This window comes from Staurois parvus, unplaced genomic scaffold, assembly GCF_062004578.1.
Source record: "Staurois parvus isolate SC_StPar_1 unplaced genomic scaffold, SC_StPar_1.0 ptg000243l, whole genome shotgun sequence".
NCBI classification, from domain to species: Eukaryota; Metazoa; Chordata; class Amphibia; order Anura; family Ranidae; genus Staurois; species Staurois parvus.
Genome location: NW_028318039.1, coordinates 16,219,092 through 16,241,242, shown reverse-complemented (window position 1 = coordinate 16,241,242; position 22,151 = coordinate 16,219,092). Strand labels below are relative to the sequence as shown.

At 39.7% G+C, this 22,151-nt stretch overlaps 1 protein-coding gene across 1 annotated transcript in view; it reads right to left on the bottom strand.

Moving 5' to 3' along the window:
* DNAJC3 (DnaJ heat shock protein family (Hsp40) member C3) overlaps window positions 1–22,151 on the bottom strand; it is a 61,557-nt gene that overhangs the window by 22,499 nt on the left and 16,907 nt on the right. The window contains exons 4-6 of the mRNA XM_089680485.1: window positions 14,338–14,412; window positions 4,235–4,387; window positions 3,171–3,352 (exon numbers count right to left, since the gene is read on the bottom strand). Of these exons, the coding sequence (XP_089536611.1) occupies window positions 3,171–3,352; window positions 4,235–4,387; window positions 14,338–14,412 (410 nt within the window). The remainder of the gene's footprint in view (window positions 1–3,170; window positions 3,353–4,234; window positions 4,388–14,337; window positions 14,413–22,151) is intronic.

Genomic DNA, 22,151 nt, shown 5'->3' with positions numbered 1-22,151 from the left:
GGCGCCAACCCTGTCACATACACCTGTATTTGTACGGGGTGTATGTGATGGGGTTAGCACAATGATGTCATCACTCCGGTTACTCGTATGTGGGTGTATCTGCATGTGGGCGGACCTGCCTGGAGACGGATAGAGGAGCAGTGTCTCGGTTCCAAAGAGCATCAGAAATATGCGTTTTCCGATGGTTTTATGCAACCCCTGTGAACGGGTCGTTCGACCCCCAAAGGGGTCGCGACCCACAGGTCGAGAACCGCTGGCATACAAGGATCACCGCACACTGTATTCAGCTCCGATGTGAAATAAGTAAAAGATGGGAGGGGATTTGAACTGAAGCCTAGGAGTCATGCCCCTCTAACATGTTTCCCCCACATTAGGCTTAATCATAGAGATGCTCTACTATTAAGTCCAATGTGGGTGACATATGTCAGAGGGGTGTGACCAGCAAATGGGAATTTGAGCTTAAGCCTGTCTTTCACTTATCTCATACCAGAGTTGAATACAGTGTGCAGCGATACTTGTATACAACTTGGCCAAGAACACACCCTAGTAAACTGAGTGGACAATGAAACAGAAGCAGCTTTGAATAGGCTTTCTGCTCCTTCCTCCTGTCAGCATGCTTCCTGGAAGCAAGAGTGCATACACTGCAAAGCCTAATTTGCCCTCCAAATCCTGGTTTGTGTGATTTACAGAGGGGTTACAGGACACCAACATCAAACTAATTCAGGTACGTACATTATGGCCCAGCTTAAGTTTCATAGACATTTACAAAATTCCAAACTTTTTTTTTTAAGCAGAGGGTATAGTCCTACTTAAACACTATTTGTGTGCCCATACATGGTGAGATAAGTTGCAAAAGGTTTTCTTACATCAAATTATCAATCAGTCCATGCATTGTTTGCCAATGTATTCTAGACTTATAAATACACATTTAGAAATTAAACTGCCAGGGCAAAAGATATGTCTAAAACAAGGACCTCATCAGACACTGTACACAATTCTTCAATAACCACATCTATTGCCAAATTTGTTGTAGACTGGGATACAGTAAAGTACCCCATTTTTATGAATGGTGAACTTTACTCTTGGGAAATCTTACTCTTGGGAATTCCAAGAAGTTTAAAGCTTGATAAAAAGCAACTGCTACACTTTAGCCTAGTACAAACGATGAAAATGTCGGATGAAAAAAAAAATCCTTTTAGGAGCGATCGTACGATAATCTGATCATTAGTACACAGCTTTTGAGAGATGATTGCGACAGTTCATGCAAAATTATCCAAAAGGGACAAGCACAAATTGTTCTTGTAAGATGACAGAATTAATGATTTTTGGGTAAGCATTACAGTATTTCTCCAATAAAAAAAAAAAAAAAAAAAAAAAAAAAAAAGCACACAAGTGAACAAGACCATGCATGCTCAGAAACAAATACATTAGTGGAGCACCGAAATTGAAATTCTGGACACAAACTTCAGGATACACTTGGCCAAAATAAATAAATAATTATATATATATATATATATTTCAACTTTTTAATTAAAAAGTGTTACTAAACCCAGGACGCTGCACAGAACATGGAAATGCAATTATTTTAGTAAATAAAAAAACTGCTAGATACCTTTTCTCATCAGCAGTTAGAGCAGTCTTGTGACTTCAGCTGAGCACTGGTTAAAGCTTGCAGGAGAAGTTCTCTAGGAGGATGGAAATCCCCTGACCTCTGTCTGGACAGTGCCGATTGGCTCTGTTCACATGCACTCTCCCAAGAAAAAAAAAAAAAAAACCTCTCTAGCAATACACACCAAACTGAGCATGTGCAGAAGGGCACAGGTTCATCAGTGTGGGAATTTGAACAAGAAGAGGGGCAGAGAAGAAGAGATCAAACAGCCATTTTACACAATGCAGAAGATTAACCCCTTTGGTTCCACAGTGAGTATAACAAGCATGCTTTACTGAATATACAAACTGATTTTACTGTTGTGGGTTTATTAACACTTTAAAATCATGAATTTAAATGAATATGAATTTAAAAAATACAATCCAGTATCGTAAAATAACTTTTATGGAAAGTAACACACAAACAATTGGTTGGACAGAATATAAAACAAAATATATCAATGGGACGCGACTTTGCATTGAAATCAATAGGGGGTGTTTTTCCATTGGAGTCAATGGGACGCGATTTTGCATTGAAGTCAACAGACGGTAATTTTGCATTGAAGTCAAGGACATTTTTTGCATCTTTTTTTCTAAAATCGGCGAAGCGCCAATAACCCTGTTGTCGGCCGATAGGTTACAATGGCCGATGTATCAGTGCATCACTATAAATTACATCATCGCAGGAAGTTGTATTCTGTCTTACAAGAATTTTCGTAACTCTTGTAACCTATTTGTTTACAATATGAGACTAGCATTCAGAAAAAAAAAAAAAAAACCCACACGATCATTCGTTTGATATTCTTATTGTGTGTACTAGGCTTTAAAAATAATTCAACTTAGTTCCTAAACACCGATCTGCAGGCATTATCTCCCTTTCATTGATATAGAAAGAAAAGGGAAAAGGGAAAGGTTAACGCCTCTGTCATGTTTGATGTCGGGTTGATGAATTAAAGGGAGTTGAGGAACTTCACTTGTCATGTGCAGATCACATAAACAATCTGTTTTTCACTTGATTTGATAACTGAATTGACTCTTCATTCAATTCAACGAGTGAAGATTTTCAACTCTTAGTACTTCTAGTCAATCAATCTCTGTCTCAGCTGACAAAAACAGCAAGAGTCCATCCAAAACTAAAAAACACAATGTAACTGCAGTTCGGCTTTAGGTTGCAAGCCTGTAAAAACAGCTCATGAATTCCCATTGGTTGCTCTTGCCAACACCTCCACCTTCACTTTCTCAAACCTCTTTAATTCCACTGTATTGTTTTTCATTGTACTGAAAAATATATAATACCTTTCTTGGCTGTAAAGAAAATTATAGCAAGTCTGGCCAAACACTAGCAGAATTTCAAAGAACATTCGTATGAAAATTCTCATCAGAACTGTTCTCTTCACTGCAGTTAAAACCAATGTGGATTTGATGCTGATTATCACAAACGATTAGAAAATCAGACAAATGTTCTCAAAATGTATTAATTAAATCCTCCTAGTGTATGGCCAGCTTTACGTTGTGTAGCCTACCTAAGTGACATTTCATGGTCCCCCAGTTCATAGTATATATGGCTGACTTTGTAAAAGGCTCCAGTGTTATCACTCTTTAGTTTAGAGGCAGCTTTCAGGTCAGTGATGGCTTTTCCAAGCTCTCCCTGATTGATGTAGCACTCCGCTCGCAGTTCCCGAATCTCTGCATCCCACACACAAGTCTAAAGAAAAAAGGGAAAAAACATTTCTTTATTTACTTATATAAAGTACTTGCAATGTCTTAGTGTGGAACAGCAAGATGGCTCAGTGCGATATTTGAAAACAAATACTACCCCTTCTTAACCTGCAAGCAGTTTCTGTAATTTCTGAGAATCAATAAGAAACACTATCTGAATAAGACCTGCCGTAAACATTCAGGCATAAAACAAAGCAACAATTGCAAAGAATTTCTGCCATTCAGCTCATAAAAACACTTCCGTCTATTAACCAAATGTTCTTTGCCTTTACTGTGGCGATGCATGCTATCTGATGTTATATAATCAAGTTCAAACATTCAGACTTGTATTACAGTGTAATTCTTCGGATATTTCAAATAATTAGCGCACAGAGTACTTTGTCCTTCCTACCACATCAAAAAACACCCACAAACACAGACAAGAGAATTTATCAAAACTGGAGCAGCTGTGCATAGTAATCAATCAGCTTCTATTTTCAGCATGTTCAGTAAGGCTTTGAAAATTAAAGATAGAAGCGGATTGGATGCAATGAACAGCTACTCCAGATTCTGGATGCTCCAGTTTTGATAAATTCCAAAAGATAATGCAAAAGATAGCAAGACATTAAATACAGAATATTTTACATGGACAGCAGGTATGCCACACCTGGAACATAGATTGGCAAAATTTCATATTTAAAAATAATGATATTACATCTATACTCCGCTGTTTTCAACTAAAATCTGTTAAGATTAAGTGAAAACGTGAAAGTAGTTTTTAAATCATATATTTGCTTGTGGTTTTCAAAATCTGCTTAATAGAGTTAAAGTAAGTTGAATTTTGTAATTTAAGAGCACGTCTTAAATCTTTTTCTTTTGTTTCTGTTACCTCCAGAACAATGTTGAATAAGCTTTCTGCAGTGGTGTAATCCTTTTGATCATAGGCAGCTTCTCCTTGTGAACGCATGCGTTGAATTTCATCAGACTTTGCCAACTGAGAGGTAGCCTCCTTCTCTTCTTGATCACTTGGGTTAGATTTTAGCTAAAAAAACAAAAAACAAACCGTTATTACACAGGAGTTGATTTATAACAAACCAGTTACAGAAAAAAAAAAAAAACCCTCAATAAGGCAATTTTACTCTTTATCAAAGACAAAGAGGCACTTTATATAATATAAAAAAAAATAAATAATAATATCACCTGTTGCCTAGACGACAATATTGCCTAGTATAAACAGAATTGCCTGCAGATACAACTGACACATTGGCAATATCCAAAAACTGGATGTTTTTCCATCTACATAGACAAACATATCTAGAGTAAGAAATATGCCAAGGGTCCCCTGAGATTCAATCATGTATTCATTCTTCTATACTTAAAGTAGAACTATAGGCAAAACTTTTTTTGGACAGAGTAAGGGAGGGTTATAACCCCTGTCAGTTTATTATTTTCCCCATCTGTGTCCCATTGGGGAGATTTACCTTCACTTCCTTTCCCATAGCCAACAGGAAGTGAGGGGAAATCCCTGAAAATCAATGGAATTCCTTGCGTTTCCCCAGGTCACCAGAACTGGTGTGCCCATTGGAAGATTTCCACTCTATTACTTTTCTGGGAACAACCTAAAATGTGTGGTTTTCTTTTACTTTCAAATAGAAGAAAATTGTTAATCTGTCACCAGAAAGGAGTTGCACATATAAGAATACATTGCAGTGATTGAGCCACACAGTAACACAAATGAATAACAATGACAATGGAAAGGCCATTTGGATATGGCTAGGTAGGTTTCATAGTCCTCCCAGGAGGGAGAGGCCCAGTCCAAACCTCAGCCTCCCTCCCCCTTTCTGGGTCTTTGCCCATTTCAACCAATAATTGATTTTCACTTTGAACCTGAATTTAAAAAAACAAAACAAAAAACAAACAAAAACAAAAAAAACACAAATACCAGCCAAATCTTGTTGCTGGGCTCACCATTTTATCTGCTGTAATTTTTTTTATCATATTTTATATTCATGTGGCATATCAAATTCTATTCTACATTTCACAGGTCATTGCAAAAATAGATGTGTGTGTAAATGGCTTGGGAGACACTAGAGCTCTCGCAGTCCACCATGTCCACACTATGTGGGAATGCCAAATAATACACAACAGTTTCTTTAAACAAACCAAGCAGGTTAAATATAAAACTGTTAAACAAGTAGGAACATACAATTATGTTAACAGTGTGACAAGCATTCTGCTGGCAGAAAGCAGGCAACCCGCATGCTAGAGAATCAAGAGCAGCAGTAGAGCTCAGCAGGATTACATCCCTGTTTTAAAGTCATGAAAATAATGAGAAATTCATCTGTTTCCTACATGACACATTCAATGTGTAATGCAGTCGAGCTGGGTAAAAAACTGACAAAAAAAAAATGCAACACTGAAAAGTGTCAAATTCACAACAGAGAGGTTTATCAAGTTTGCTAAGGTGACTCCAGTGCTCTAAAAAAGATACAGTATATTCTAATGTAATGCACACAATTCTGAAGATTACCTTTAAAATAGGAGAACTGGCACACAGATTATGAAGTGGATGAAGTACAAAGTAAAATCAAACAGACATGTTTACTTAACTAGGACAATATATAGTCTAGCATTGTAATAAAAACAAAGCATAGACTTCACAGGACCCTGAATAATTCCAAGAACACATCATTCTTTTCCCAACTGCCTCATCAGAAAAGTTGGAGACAACTAGAGTGGCATCACCTTTACTGCTTCAGGGGTATGTGTACGGTTGTAGCCATTCCCCACAATGTATGCATTACATGAATCTCCGGAGCACCACAAATGGTCTTCAGGCAAGATCTGTGTGCTGTTGGTCAGCATTCCACTTTGTGAGATAATGGGAAGTGACAGGAGAGAAATTACTTTCCACTGAAGATCTTTGAAGGTACAGAAAGAAAAAAACCTTCCATAAAAAAAAAAAAATTTTTTTTTATCAAAATCATGCTGAGGAAACAGAAGATCTGGCATGGCTACTTGAGGGTACACTACAACTACAACCTATGACAAGTCAGTCCACTGCACATTATGTTACTTTTTACTAAAGTACGGTTTGGTCAGTCATATCACCATCACAATGTTTGCCTTATGGAGGTTACTACGGTACTTATAATGCACTGCTACAACTCATGTTAGCTGAAGTAGCAGTCACTACAGCAAATTTCCATACAATTGCACTCTTGCCCGATAGTACACTCTTGCCTCTCCAAATGCATTCAATCCGCATACCCCTCAACCTCAATAGTAACCGGTTAAAAACCTAACGGTTACCATAAGCCTGACACCAATGATTAACCACACCCTTACTATGAAGGCTGCTGTAAATTTTAGGCACCATTCTATTTTGCAAAGTCTGCTTTGGTAAAAAAGCATTTGCCCATGCTTCTAGCAGCTTTTACTTCCCAAGTACATGTGCTATTATTAAGTGTACATTCTGGATCATTCTTGCCAAGAATAGAACAGTGTGCCAGGGAAAATGCAACACGTACACAGAAGTTGCAAATGTCAGCAGCCTTCCCATAGCTGAAGTGGAACATACTGTAAATGGGGCCAGTAAAAAGCGCCAGAAAAGGTGGCATCAAGTGAAGGTTTGACTGCAGCTTGGACCTGAAGAGCACATACTGAGCAACAGCAGAATTTAGTTTCACTTTTACCCTAAAATGTAGCCCGACACAAACCTAACCTTAGGCCCCTTTTTCAGGAGGACCTGATCGGACCATCCATAGTTCTCTATGGAGCGGCAGGTGTCAGCGGACATGTGTCCACAGACCTGTGCCGGCATCCGATCCTCTACACTAAAAACAGACGACTGGGGATCCATTGCCCATTTGTCCAGTGGATCAGATGGGATGATAGTTGGAGCAGTGCACCAAAAGGATGACAGTTCTGTGTTCATAGAACACCATCCAGACATGTTAAAGTGCACTTTTTGCAATATACATCAAAATCATAAGCGTTTGTTTTAAATATCAGTATAAAAGTTCTGTTTATTAGCCCTGAGAGTTCAGCAGGCTCCTATCATTCAGTAATGCCACTGAATAAATATGAATTATTAATAAAACAGTGGTTGTGCTTACTTTTGTAAGTACATAATTTTTTAGGGCAGGGGCTTAATTAGCAGACAAGGCTAGTTACAAGAATTTAGCTAGGCCACCCTGTATGCCAGTGCTAAAATATAAATTAAATGGAAGACAAAATACCATTATTTGTCAGTTTCCTGACCAATTATTCTACATCTATGAAAAATACATGCAAGATGCTCTCAGAGGAGGGATAATGATTTACACCAAGTATGTGATCTCTTTTAGGAAGAGAATTTAAATGAGACCTGTGTCTGTGTAAACAATACCCTTTACTGAGATCTTTTTAAGCTGTGCATTTGTAGTTATAAAACAAAAAGCTGTACAGACATCATAACAAACATTCACAAATTGCAAATTAGCAGGTGCTAAATGCATTTATATGGCACCAGTATGCCCAAAGCAAGGCATTTAATAAAAAAGGCACAGCACTGCACAGCTTGGCACCTAAAATGATGTTTAGATTAATTCAAATGTATACATTGTGAGACTGGTGGGACAGTGTCCATGTTTTTCTGGGTACTGGGGCCAGTCACAGCCAGGCAAATAGCACTGGAAAAAAAAAAAAACAAACAAACTACAGCCTCCATATTTCTTTTATTGCACACCACTGTATAGAAATGATGATTTAGCAATACACATCAAAGGAACTGTCAAATAGCAAAGGACGCCAGGTGATTGGTCACAGCTCCCTCGGCTATTTGACAGTTCCGAGAAGTTTCCCACAGCAGTTCCCTGGATCCTAGCAGTGGCTTTCCCCGAACCAGATTTGGATAGGATCCTCGTCAGCCTTGGTCTTAGTCTAAGCGGTTTACATGCCCACTAGTTAGAGTCCTTTGTGAGTGCATACACATTTGTTATTTTATTTTTATTTTTTTTGTAATAAAATTATACTGCACCAGTGACTGCTTGGCACCTCTTTCTCCCCTTCCTCCATTTAAGATTTAGAGAAAGGCCTGCTAAACTGGATGATATAAGTCAATCACTTGTGTTAGAAACACAAGCTGAAAATCAGGCAGCATTACCAAATGATTGGTGCAGATCAACTGACAGTCTTAAACTTTACAGGTATTAATGTGGTTCTAAAGGCTGAAATTTTTTTAATCTTCATGTATTCTATGGATGAAGGTAAAAAACCTTTAGTGTGAGGCTCCCCCCTCAAAACTTACCTGCACCTGATCTTGATCCAGCACTGTGCACGAGAGCAGTAGCTCTCCCTCTATATTGGCTGAGGACACAGCAGCGGGTGCCATTGGTTCTCACTGCTGTAAATCACTGCCAGTGAGGAGGAAGTAGGGGTTGGGGCCAAGCTACATTTTGTGTGTCTTATAGACACACAAAAGGAGGATCGGGAGTGAGTGCGGAGAGAACCCCAGAGCAAGCAGCTTGCTCTAGGGGCTCTTAGTAGGAGACAGGAGCACCAGCAGGGGACCCGAGAAGAGGAGGATCAGAGGGCTGCTCTGTGTAAAACCATTGAACAATTTTGTTATTAAAAAAAAAATAAAAAATCTGAACCTTTAGTAACCAGTTCTGGAACATCTGCATGTTTTAGGTGTCTTGCACATGCAGTACATAATAAACAGTTCTGGTTTTTGCATCTTTAATTTGGTTTCCAGCAAAATTGCATGTTGCAAAGAATTCAACAGCATTAAAACAGTATATAAAACCTGCATGAATATGCAATGAATACCCTACATTAATAACTAGTACGTGGGACCTTACATATGGCCTGATCCAAAAATACTATACATCAGTTAACTCTATATTTTACAGGGCACAGGTTATTCAAAGTATGTCATGTGTTTAGGTGAAAGAAAAACGATTTAACAAAAGGAAGAGATTTTCTCAATTTATAAACTCAGTGACTGAATGACATTGAACTAGAAAAGGATATTCAGACAGCTGTTGGCACCTCAGAGACTGCCCTGTGCGAAGCTTCAAAATCTGTACAAGCCTTTGCCGCAAATGGTTTAGAAGTGAGAGGTAGATGTACTGTGGGTCACAGACAGCCCATTATGCCCTTGGCTCTTTACTGATTCTACAGAACCAATGCCACTCAAAGCCAACTTAAAACAGAATAATCAAACACGGTCGACAGAAAAAAAAAAAATGTATGTGCAGGGTACAGATACAATGGTAAAAATGACAATGCCTAGAGAGAGAAAAAAAATAGCATTTTACTCTAGCACAGATTACCTGGGATTTTACATAAAAAAAATAAATAGATGTAATCAAGTGGAATGCAGTATAAACAGCAACAGCAACCCACAAAATACCAGCACTGCACCCTGTTTCATTAAAATGCTTTCATTTATTCATAATGAAGATTTCCAAAACACCTTGCTTTTATTGTCCTCGGGAAAAACAAGATGTAATAAAAGAAATCCACAACAGTAAGTTCATAATTTGATTTTCAAGGTGCTCATAAATATAATCCTAACAGCCTGTATAATTGGATCTGTGACAATAGTACACCTTTTATCACTACAGGTCAGTGGAAATGAAAGTTGCATCAAGCTATGCCTTCTTACTGACACTCACTGCAGTGGCTCAAGATATTGCATTTATGTTCTGCCGCCATCTGGTGGACAAATTAAGGAATATCCCAAAATCGGAATCTGTTCCACAGATCCAACATATAAACTGCCTGTAAGCACTTCTTTCAGGATGTAAGAAAGCCACTTTTTCTAGATGCCACTGGATAAATCCTGTGACTGACCTTAAAGAGTTCTGTGCAGGGGTCAATGAGACATTACAGGATTACACAGCTGTGATAAGAAGACACAAGCTGAGCTCTGTATCCAGTTGCACATAGAGGAATGGAGGATTGCCACTATATAATAGACAAACAACCATATGTATGGAAATATAGTTCCTTGGCACAGGGGAACCAGTCAGCCAAGAGCACTACTGCCCCTTTAAACTAACTATATTGCTGCCTCTTATATACTAAACTCCTAGCCCAGTTTCTAATTTCTTTCTCTGCACAGCTTTTCCAATTCTTCCCTCCCAACATCACTACCATCATTCTGGATGATTTTACCAGGTCCAATGATGCCAATGGCTATTGTACCAGCTAACTCCTCTTACTGTTTTCTTTGGTCATCTGTACCTTCGTACAATTATGGTTATATACGTTGCCCGATCTTCATTAGCTGTAATGCAATGGCAAGCTGACAGTGGTCACTTGTCCTTCCATGCTGTATAGCGTAGAAAGAGGAATCTGTTTCTGAGTTTTTACATTCAACATACAGCTAGCCTAAAGTGGCACAAAACTTGGGTTTAAAAAGAGAAAATTCTATTCAAGTACACATTCTTAAATCAAAATAGTCCTTTCTAATTGCTCTCCGACTTAAGCGAACAGGCACTGGCCACTGAAGACATTCTTTAGCGACTAAACATGTTGGGTGGAGTAGCTGACAATTTAATGCTTGCTGAAGAACTGTGTTTGGCTGATACATGCTGTCTTTTGTTTTTTCTCATGTAAGTACCCATTGGTGCCTTTTATGATAAAACCGTGTGACAGTATTGCACTGCCAATCTGTCCTTTTCCTCTCTCCATGGTGCGTTTATGATGTTTTGAGGAGTTGTGCTGCCTGAATGAAGCCTAGTACACATGGGCCAAATGTCGGGCGGCATCGGCTGGTTCAATATAAACTGGCCGACATTCGGCCTGTGTGTACAGCAGCCAGTCCGACAGATGCCAGTCATTCAGCTGGCTTCTGTCAAAGGGGCATGATGAAAAAAGGTCTGCTGATCGGCTCCCGATCAGCACTCTCAGCCAATGGCTGAGAGTGCTAATCGGAATGTTCTGGTGGGGGGGGCCTGTCAGGACACAATAACACAGCAGGATAGATCGCTGTACTAACATCAGATAGTTAGTACAGCGTTATCTTCTGAGCGGTCAGGATTTTTTTTTGTTTTTTTTTTCCTTCAGCCCGCAGGCCCATTATGCTTGAGGGGGTTCATTTGACAGTTTATGACATTAAAAGGTCTGATATCTCTGGTTAGAGGCTGTGTTTGGTGTCATGTGTGATTCCAATCAGCACTTCACCTATGGATGGACTTTGTTTCTACTGCAGAGTTTTTTCATTTATATTAATATAAAGTATTTGTTTGAGATGTGGGAAATATGATTAGAATTTTACTCACCAATTTGTTCACCTGTAAATATTTATTGAGAAATAATATACTTAGTTATGGTATATTTTGGTTGTTTATTGCACTTTTGTTGGTTCATATATATTTAAAAAGGGGAAGCAAACTGGTTTTATCTATAGGTACTGGTTGTATGGGTTGGCTCAGAAAGAATGTAAAGATGTTACACAGCAAAAAGATGGGAAGAAAACTGACGTCAAACTTTTTTTTTTTTTTTTTTTAAATCATTAAGAATATGTTCTCTTATTTTCACTAGTTTTTAGTTCAGACAGCAACACTTATGGCATGAAACTATTTAAACAGATTTACAGTACATATAAGGGATAGTCAAACAGATAGCTAGATATGTTCTTATCCCAGTGAAATGCAGGGTACTATTTGGTTTGGATTAAGCCATTCAGATCTAAATTACATGGTTATGGTGCATTTAATTAGCACTTTCTGGCAGTCCAATTCCACCTGTATCAAGTCACTCTTCCCATTACAAGTACAAAAAGGAATGTTAAAGTGAGATTGGGACAAGTGAAGGGAAAACACATTTTCAAGCTGCCTATTCTCATTCCCAGTAATTGTCTGGTGATTCACCTTCTTCTCTGCAGGTGTCACTTTTGATCTGCTGACATTGTGCAGGCCTGAAAAGAAGGACAGTATGACCTAGATGTTCTACAGGAGATATTTCCTGCAACTAGCAACAGGGACATGTTTAATGGTGTGTCTTCATGTTCCCCATAGTAATCCCTTGTTTTCGAAAGCTCAGAACATTTGTGTTGTTTCTACTGACAAGCAGGATACTGTTCACTTTAGTTTTCCTTGCTTGTTTACCTGCCCAATGTGTTTTTCACAATAAAAATGAAACAAAAAAAACAACATCTGATAACAGATGCATTGCTTTAGCTTCTCATGGTAGTTTTGTTTTTTTACGCTTTAAAATTTTCCACATTTAGGTATGTTTTCTTCAAACATTTCAAATCTATTTTGTACTAGCATTACTAATATGATTGATTAAAAAAAAATGCCTGGAGTATGTAATAGTTCATAGTCTATTTATAAAAAGTTTGCTCAGTGAATGTCTCAAGCATTCACACAGCAGTTAGAAATAATCCCCAAATTATGTCTAATATGTTTATTTCCTATGCTCGTCAACTCTGTCTAGTGGCCATAATGCAGTCAATCTGTCCTCGATGACTAAAAGTCTGCAATTGCAGGTAACCTTCTCAAGTAGAGCCTCAGCAGTAGGAGACTTAGATCAGTTTTACAGGAATCGAAATAATGCAAATCTCTATCCCAGTCCAACTGTATTTTCCTGACATTTCAACACAAATGTGAAAGTAATCTGGAGGAAATGTAAATGTTCACCACATTGTAGTACTTCTCTTACAAAACCAAACACCCTGGTGGTATTGTAATTTGCTGATCTGTTGAAACACTGTAAACTGGTAGCCCTAAACAAACGATGTGTGACTTCTACAGTGTTACCAGCTCAAGATCATAATACACAGGTCTTTATGGCTTTATGGCTAGGTGTTCAAATAATGCATCCTTGGTTAAAGCGGAGTTCCACTTTTCACAGAAGAGAGCAGGCTCACCCTGAGCACCCCAAAAAGGGGAAGTTCCGCTTTAAAGACTGGTCCCCCATTTCACCATTAAGGATTGGCACCTTTGGGGATCGGAAGCAGAAGTTGTCCTCCCCCCTCCTTCCCCGTAGTCTTCTGGGACACGTGACAGGTCCCAGAAGAATACGGGGCCATTCAGGAAGTGCAGCGCTACAAGCTCATGCACAGTGGATACCAGGCCGTGAAGCCACACGCTGTCACAGCCGGGTGCCCACACTGAAGATGCTGGCACCTGAAACACCAGACAGCTGGTAAAATGGACTGTGGGGAGGACACAGCAGGATTGTGGCACAGGTGAGTGACTGTTTTTTTTTTTTTTTTTTAAAGTCAGCAGCTACAGTTTTTGTAGCTGCTGACTTATTGGTTTACAGTGTGAGTGGAACACCACTTTAAGGAGTTATTCCTGTTTGCACATCTATGTAAAACAAGGATTACTTCTCAGGCAAAATTTTGACTACATTATTGCACCAGGATCAGTGTTTGGTGAGTAGAATAGTTTCTTTTAAGGCAAGTTCTTAAAAGGGAACTATTTCTGATGGCAGAAATATAAAGCAGCCATTGCAGACCATTTTTTCAAGGTGCATGTCGTGGGGCAGCACTCTAACCCTGTCTTCAATACCTTGTCAGTCAATGACCTGAAAAAAAAAAAAAAAAAAAAAAAAAAAAAAAGTATATTGCGTATCCCCACACCCAATTTATACATGCTTTTTACAGATCAGTAAATCACCAAATACAAAGAAAATGGATGACAGCACCAGGGCATGCACTAAAAGACATGCAATTTCACAATTTTCTATACGGATAAGTCCCCTTTAAAAGGGAGTTCTCATTAATAAGGGCAGTAAACCTAAATCACAGCTTGGAGTTTGTGAAAGTGGCATTAACAATTTCAGATGTTGTTTGATATTCGAAGAACCGATACTTTGTGGTTTTGTACAGGCACATTAAAACAGAATGTGAAATTGTTCTGATTTCCTTGTTAAGGTGTGAGCATAATAATAATCATGTGTACAGCTTTTCTTACTGTGTTTTTACAGCCGTTTGTTTCTTTGGAAAAAAAAAAAAAAATAATAATATATCAAAGTTTGCTGAGTGCTTACCACTTTCCTAAAGTCCTCTTCTGCTTCATCCAATTTTCCTTGCTTCAGAAAAAGCTGTCCTCTTTGTAATCTTGCCTGCAAACAAACAATCAAATACAGAGGTAAGAAAAAGAACAAAGACAGACCAACTTTCCTGTCTGTTTTAAACACGAAGTTTACTGCCTTATAATGATTAGATCAGGAAATAATTGAATATTTATTGAAACATTGCAGCATTTGCAGACCCCCTGTATAAGTGTTTATAGAATGTTCTTTATTAAAAACAGTTGGAAGTGCATATATGTGAACAGTTTACATAATAGCTTCGTGAGAGGTTTTCCTCTGTCAACACTATCTGTGTTGATGAAGAAAAATCAAGCGACTTTCTTTCCTGTGACCCCTGGTTGCCAAAAGGCCAGTTTACTGTAGTTCAGGCTCCGGGAGGAGGGGGGGGGGGTCTGTAAGTGTGACTAGAAAATGCCTCGGCGTCAGTGGAAGTAATTAGTACTCCTTCATTGGGTAGAAATAGCGCCCCATCGTTGCTGTCAGAGAGGAGGAATAGTGCCCCGTCATTGCAGACAGTGGGAGGCATAGTACCCCATTGTTGGCGTTTGTTGGTCAGTGAGTCCAAATCTTCCAATATCTGTCCTCTCTTTCCTTCAATAACATGGTAAGATTTTCCATTTCTCGCGGCCATGAGCAGGTGTTTAAGTAAGGAGCGTTTGAATTTCTTGTTGGATAAAGGGGTGACATTCAGGAGGTAATTTTGGTTTCCATCACATTCCAGAGTCCCCACAGCACCAACAGATATTAGGGACCCGAGGAAACATACGGTTCAGTTTAGCTGGAGTTCTGGACCACTGCGTGAGGATCTTATAGTTTTCCTCTTGGCATCCACTGGCCAGTGAAGCTTTATGGGTCTCCCATGCCCGAGTGGAATGCTGGAGTGCAGAAATCAGAGGGCTTGGGTATAGTGAGAGAGTGGAAGCTTGAAAAAGAGATGTAGTAACTCGTATGGTGCCGCATAACCTCTGCGGGACAGGAGTGAGAGGGAACCGATGGGAGTCCCACCAAAAGTGGACTCACAGTACTCTGTTCCAGGTCAACCCAAGGTTTATGAAGTTGCATAACACACCATTCCATAACTATAGTCAGATGTGAAGCTTCATAGTATTTTACAGGGTCAGGGAAAGCAATGCCCCCCTTATCCTTGGGCAGCAACAATATGAATCTGCAAACTCTCACCAGTTTGTCAAATGAAGCAAAGGAATTGTGCCCTCAAGTCTTTCAAGAAACTATGCGGGAGTTTTACCAGCAGGGTTTGGAAAACAAAGAAGACACAGCATCACGTTCATTTTGAAGTCAATAGTCCAGCCGAACCAAGAAAACGTCTGCCTGTCCCAACGTTGGAGAACAGATTTGAATTGGTGGAACATGGGTGAAAAATTTAATTCAAAATCCTACGAAGGACACAGGGAATATTTGTCCCAAAGTATTGTATATGAGAGGTTGTCCATTTGAAGTTGAAGTGAGAGATTAGTTGAAGTTGCACCGCAGGGGGCATTTCAATGCCCATTGCCTCAGACTTATTGTAATTTATTTTAAAGTTAGAGAGTTGGCCGTATCTGTGTAATTCCATTAAGAGGGATGGGAGCATAATAGTTGGAGGAAGTAATAAGAAAGATTAAATCATCAGCATAAGTGGTGAGTTTATGCTCCTGAGATTTGGTGGTAATACCCATAATGTCAGGGTGGACCCGAATAGTTCTCAAGAAAGGTTTGAGAGTGAGCAGAAAAATGAGTGGTGAAAGGGGACAGCCCTGGCGAGTGTTGTTACGGATTGAGAAGGCACCTGAGAGAATGTCATTAACCCGTACTCTAGCAGAAGGAGCGGAGTACAGCGAGGTTATCCATCTCTGCATTCCTGCTCTGAGGCCTATATGTTCTACAGTGGCTTGCAGGAAAATCCAATCGACCCTATCAAATGCCTTTTCCGCATCCACAGATAAAAGCACCAGAGCCAAAATGACGAGTCTGGGAATAATGAATTGCATAACGTACGTGTTGCGTGTGGTTCTTGCCTGGAGTGAAACCAGACTGATCAGGGAGGGGATATAAAAGGATCGGTATGGAAGCCAAAATTTTTGCGAAGATTTCTAGATCAATGTTGAGAATGGAAATTGGCTGGTAACTGGCACAATGAGCAGGATTTTTCCCTTCCTTAGAAATTACGATCAGGGATATTTTGGCCCATCTCTCAGAGAATTATAGGCTGCTACAAATTGTGGGGCCAAAAGTAGCAGAGAACATCTTGTAATACAATAAACTGAAGCTGTCCGAACCCGGCGCCTTCCTTGGTTTCATGGATTTAAGAGCTCCCACGAATTCATCAGTAGTGAGTGGGAAATCTAATTGCGAAGTTACATCTGGGGGAAGCGTCAGCATTTCTGAGGCCACATGATGCTGTTGTAAATTTACGCTTCCTCGTATGGGAAGAGGATTGTGTTTCCATGCTGTATATAGTCGTAATATAGTCGCTGATGCCATGCAGGTCTCCTGCAGACCTGTCAGAATTTCTGCTTGCCGTACAGGATGTAAGAGCAAGCATATATTCTGACCGGAAGTTTCAATGAACTACTCCACAGCGCCCTGGTAGTTTATTGAAAACTACAACCCGACACCGGCTAAGGTTGTTGGGACTTGCAGTTCATTCATTCACGGATGTCCGTGAATGAATGTTGCGGCCCTGTGGGCAGAGCCCCGCGCGGCCACGCTGTTTTCAAATTTGACAGATGGTACAGGCAGTTAAGGCTATGGGAACATGTTAAAAAGGAGTGGCACATGTAACATGTTTCCAAAGGTGAACTTATCCTTTAACTTGGCTTTTTCGGTTAACAGTCATTTCAGTCTACTTCGTAGCTCTAAAAGCTGTTCCGCTACTTGTTGGACCTGCGTTGGTTGTGAGCCTGTTCCAGCACACAGATTTCAGATAATAAAGTGTCAATTTGTGAAGTATGTAGCTTCTTCTGTTGGGTCCATAACTTAATGTACATGCCACAAAGTACGCATTTAAAAAGGGATTCCACAAATTGAAAGGCATAGTGTCTAACGAGTCATTAGTAGCAAAAAAGGATTGCAGATCCTGAGTGATTTGGTTTTTGTATGTGGGGTCATGTAGCAAGGATTCACAGAGTTTCCAGTGCCATGCACAAGCAGCCTGCGAGCAGCGAGTAGGAGCATGGTCCGAGAGTGTAAAAGAGCCAATATTGGCTGAAACTGAATTTTTATTTTACCTATTCTTTATACTGATCAACAAAAATACACTCTTTAATGTCAAAGTAAAAACAGATTGGCAAACAGTGATTTAAATTAATTACAATGAAAAAGTATATATAACTGACTGCATAAGGATATACCCCCTTCAATCAGTGTTTAGCAGATGCACCACTGGTAGCAATAATAGTCATTTGGATAGGTTTCGATGAACTTTGCACATCTGGGCGCTGCAATGCTCCATATTCTTCTTTGCAAAACTGCTCCAGCGTAGTCAGTCTGCACAGTGATCATGACATCTGGACTTCTGCTTGATCAATTCAGAACATTACCCATTGTTGTTTTTAAGCCATTCCTGTGTAGTTTGGGATTATGCTTGGGGTCTTATTACCCCCCCCCCCGAAGACAAGCAGAACAAAAGAATCTTCTTGGATTTTTCAGTATTTTTTCCACCCTCTACCCCAGTGATCTCCAAACTGAGGCCCTTTGGGACACTGACACCAAAAGTGGAGCATAATTCCCCCAACTGACACTAGCAATGGGACACTATTCTTCCCACTAATATCAATCATGGGGCCCTATTCCGTTCACTAATATCAATGATGGGCCAATGTTCTTTCCACTGATAGCAATGATGGGGCACTACTCCTCCTCCTACTGACCACAGGCACAATTCAACTGAACACTGCATCTGAGACCTTGCTGTTTACGCTCACCGATGTTGGTCCTGAGACCTTTTTCCACCTCCCTGGCCACAATCAGGCTCCCCTAAAGTCTGAAGGACAGTAAACTGGCCCTTTGTTTGGAAAGTTAGGAGACCCCTGCTCTACCCTAACAAGTGTTCCAGGCATCACCACAGCTTAAGATCCAGTTCGCACATATATGTAAATTGGATGCATTTTGAACAGCATCCAATTTGCATGACATGTGAAAGAACATTGCATTCTATTGTGCCTGTTCACTTATATACGGTGCAGTCAGAGTGCAGATTGAGTCCTGTCAGTTTTCTGAGCAGTGCGGTCCGGCTCAAGTGCAAATTCAGACTCACTGACTTCTATGGGAACGCTTCTGAGTCGCACATGTCATTCAGTTGTGAACAGGATAAAATTCTGTCCTGATCCTGATATAAACCTGACCTGAATCACTGAATGATTACTTTGTCAATTAGCTGTGAAAACAGAGCTTCAATTTACACAGCACATGTGTGAATCTACACGAATATAAACACCACTGTACTTCAGGGTTTGTAATGTTGCGTTTATGAGTGTGTAGAGTTTCTCCATTGGCAAACATAACAGTTTGGTGTGATGTCCAAAAAGCTACATTTTGGTCTCCTCAAACTACAAACCATCTTTCAGCTACCTTCATAGTCTCTCACATGCCTTCTGGTAAACTTTTGGCAAAATGTCATATAAGTTTTAGTGGAAAGTGGCTCTCTTTTGACACTCTCCCATAAAGCTTTAACTGGTAAAGTACCCAAGCAAGACTCTCCAATCTCAGCCGCTGAGTCTTGAAACTTTCTCAGAGACGTTTGTAAGTTATTTGGGTGGAATCTCTTACTAGTCTCAGTCTTGCAAGGTCACCCACTTTGGGTGGATAACCTGTTCTTTGTAGACTGACATATCGCATATTCTTTCAATGTCTTGATGATTGATCAAGGGATATAGGCAGAGACTTGGAAGTTTTGTTGTATTCATACTGTAACTTTGTCATTCACCTTTTAAAACAGTTGCTGGGAGTGTTCTCGGTTCACAAAAAGACTGGTCTTCAGGATTCACATGCATCTATGCTACACACAATAGAAACCATAACCATGGTTTCTATTAGAAACCTTTAACCATATATAGGTAATCTTCATTTGACTTATGATGTGACTTTGGAAAATAATTGTAAGTATGTGTGTCAAATTACAGGTAATGTATTTTGCACGTATTAACTGTAGATTATTTAAATCACTTTGTAGACACGTTTTCACTTTAAATTAAACTCTAGCTATGATCTTTTTTTGCATGCTTCCCAGGCTGCACCAATAGAAATATGCAAAGTTCAGCATTAAAGTATATAGTTGATAAGTGGTTTGAAGAAAAGAAAAAAAAAAAAAAAAATCCATAGCGAGGCCAAGTTTACACTATCGTGCTTTAGTAATACATAGCAACGATAGCCTAATGCAGGGCTTAAAATTTCAAGTCCTGAGCTACTAGCCAGGCCTTGAGAGTTACTCGCCACCAGTTCACCCACCCAACCCCTACCCTGCTACACCCCTAATTCCACCCCTAAACACGCCCTTGTAAATTATTTCATGAAATGACACTGTTAAATGTTACCCACATTACATCAGGGTCTCCAGAGTCCCCCCACATTACATCAGGGCCTCCAATGTCCCCCTAAACACTCCATCATACTTAGACCATGCACCGCATACAACCATAACCCCCCATGTTTCACTCACAAAACCATAACTCTACCAAGTATATCCGATCTACTATCCAACCTAGCAATACCTCAAGTGCCCCATAATTTCAAAGCCTGGCCCAATGCACTTTGGCAACAGATGTGCATTACACTGCACCACAACATGGTAACACGGTCAGGCACGCTTTGGGGTGTTAGACAGCCCATTCAAAAAAGGAGCACAACCCATGTACATTAATCACACCACAATTGTGTAAACCCAGCCTGAATCAATGTTCCAAGACAATAAAAGGTGAAACAATTTACAGAGGGTAAATCTGTTCTATTTTCGCAGGTACTTATATAGCGCCGACAATTTACACAGCACTTTACATAATATATACATCAGTCCTTAGGCACGTACAATCTAAGGTTCCTAACTTGCATTCATACATACATACACATACTAGGGCCAATTTAAACAGAAGTCAATTGACCTACCAGCATGTCTTTGGCATGTGGGAGGAAACCAGAGTACCTGGAGGAAACCCACACAGGCACAAGGAGCACCTGGACTGGATGGCATACACCCACAGGTCCTTAAAGAATTTAGCTCTGTCATTTCAAAGCCATTGTTTCTAATTTTTAGGGACTCTTTAATGACTGGCATAGTACCACTGGGTTGGCGTAAGGCCACTGTGGTGCCAATATTTAAAAAGTGGTCAAAATATTTGCCAAGTAATTATAGACCTGTTCGTTTAACTTCTATAGTTCAGAAGATACTGGAGAGTTTAATAAAAAGACCACATAGAGGAGTTGTTGCTGGGAAAAAAATATTTTAAGCAACAGACAGCATGGATTCATGAAAGACAGAAGTTGTCAAACAAATCTGATTTCTTTTCATGGGGAGGTGAGCAAAACCTTGGACAGAGGGGTGGTGGTGGACGTGGTATACATGGATTTTGTAAAAGCGTTTGACACAGTTCCCCACACATGGCTAATGTGTAAGGTAATGTCTACTGGCTTGGATAAATCAGTATGTAAATGGATAGAAAACTGGCTAAAATAATTGTATTCATAGAGTAGCAATTTATGATTCATACTCTGAATGGTCTAGGGTTGTCAGTGGTGTACCCCAAGGTTCAGTGTTGGGACCCTTACTTTTTAATGTATTTATAAATTATATAGGGTCTGGGATTAAAAATCCAATTTCAGTCTTTGCAGATGACCCCAAGCTGTGCAGTGGAATAACGTACTTACAGGATGTCTCCAATTTACAAGCCAACCTCAATGCACTGTTTAATTGGGCAACTATGTGGCAAATGAGGTTTAATGTTGATAAATGTAAGATTATGCACTTGAGGGCTAAGAATATGCATGCATCATACATACTAGGGGGAGTACAACTGGGGGAATCAATCAATCCCAAAAGGATCTGGGAGTTCTGGTAGATCACAAGCTTAATAATGGCATGCAATGCCAAGCTGCAGTTTCTAAAGCAAGCAAAATCCTCTCGTGTTAAAAGAGGTATAGCCTCCAGAGAGAGAGATATCATTTCACCCCAGTACAAATCACTAGTAATACCTCATCTGGAATATGCAGTTCAGTTTTGGGCACCAATTCACAAAAAGAACATTGGGGAACTTGAGAAAGTACAGAGAAGGGCAACCAAACTAAGAGGCATGGAGGAGATCAGCTATGAGGAATGATTAGAGGGACTCAATTTATTCTCTCTTGAGAAGAGGCGATTAAAGGTGGATATGATCAACATGTATAAATACATCAGTGGTTCATATAGGTAGAGTTTTTCACCCTGAGTTCATCACACAGGACAAGGGGGCACTCTTTAGGTCTGGAGTAAAAGAAATGTAATCTCCAAAAACAAAAAGGTTTGTTCACAGTAAGAGCTGTGAGAATGTGGAATAGACTTCCTCAAGAGTTGGTTCTGGCCAGCTCAGTGCATTGTGGATACACAGAACATAACTGGTTACTAACATTTATAGGTGAAGTTGATCCAAGGAATATCCAATTGCCTCTCGGGGGATCAGGAAGGAATTTTCTCCCCTGCAGGAGCAAATTGGATCATGCTTTGCTGGGTTTTTTGCCTTCCTCTGGATCAACTGTGGGTGTAGGATTATAACTTTTTTTTTTTATGGTTGAACGCCATGGAC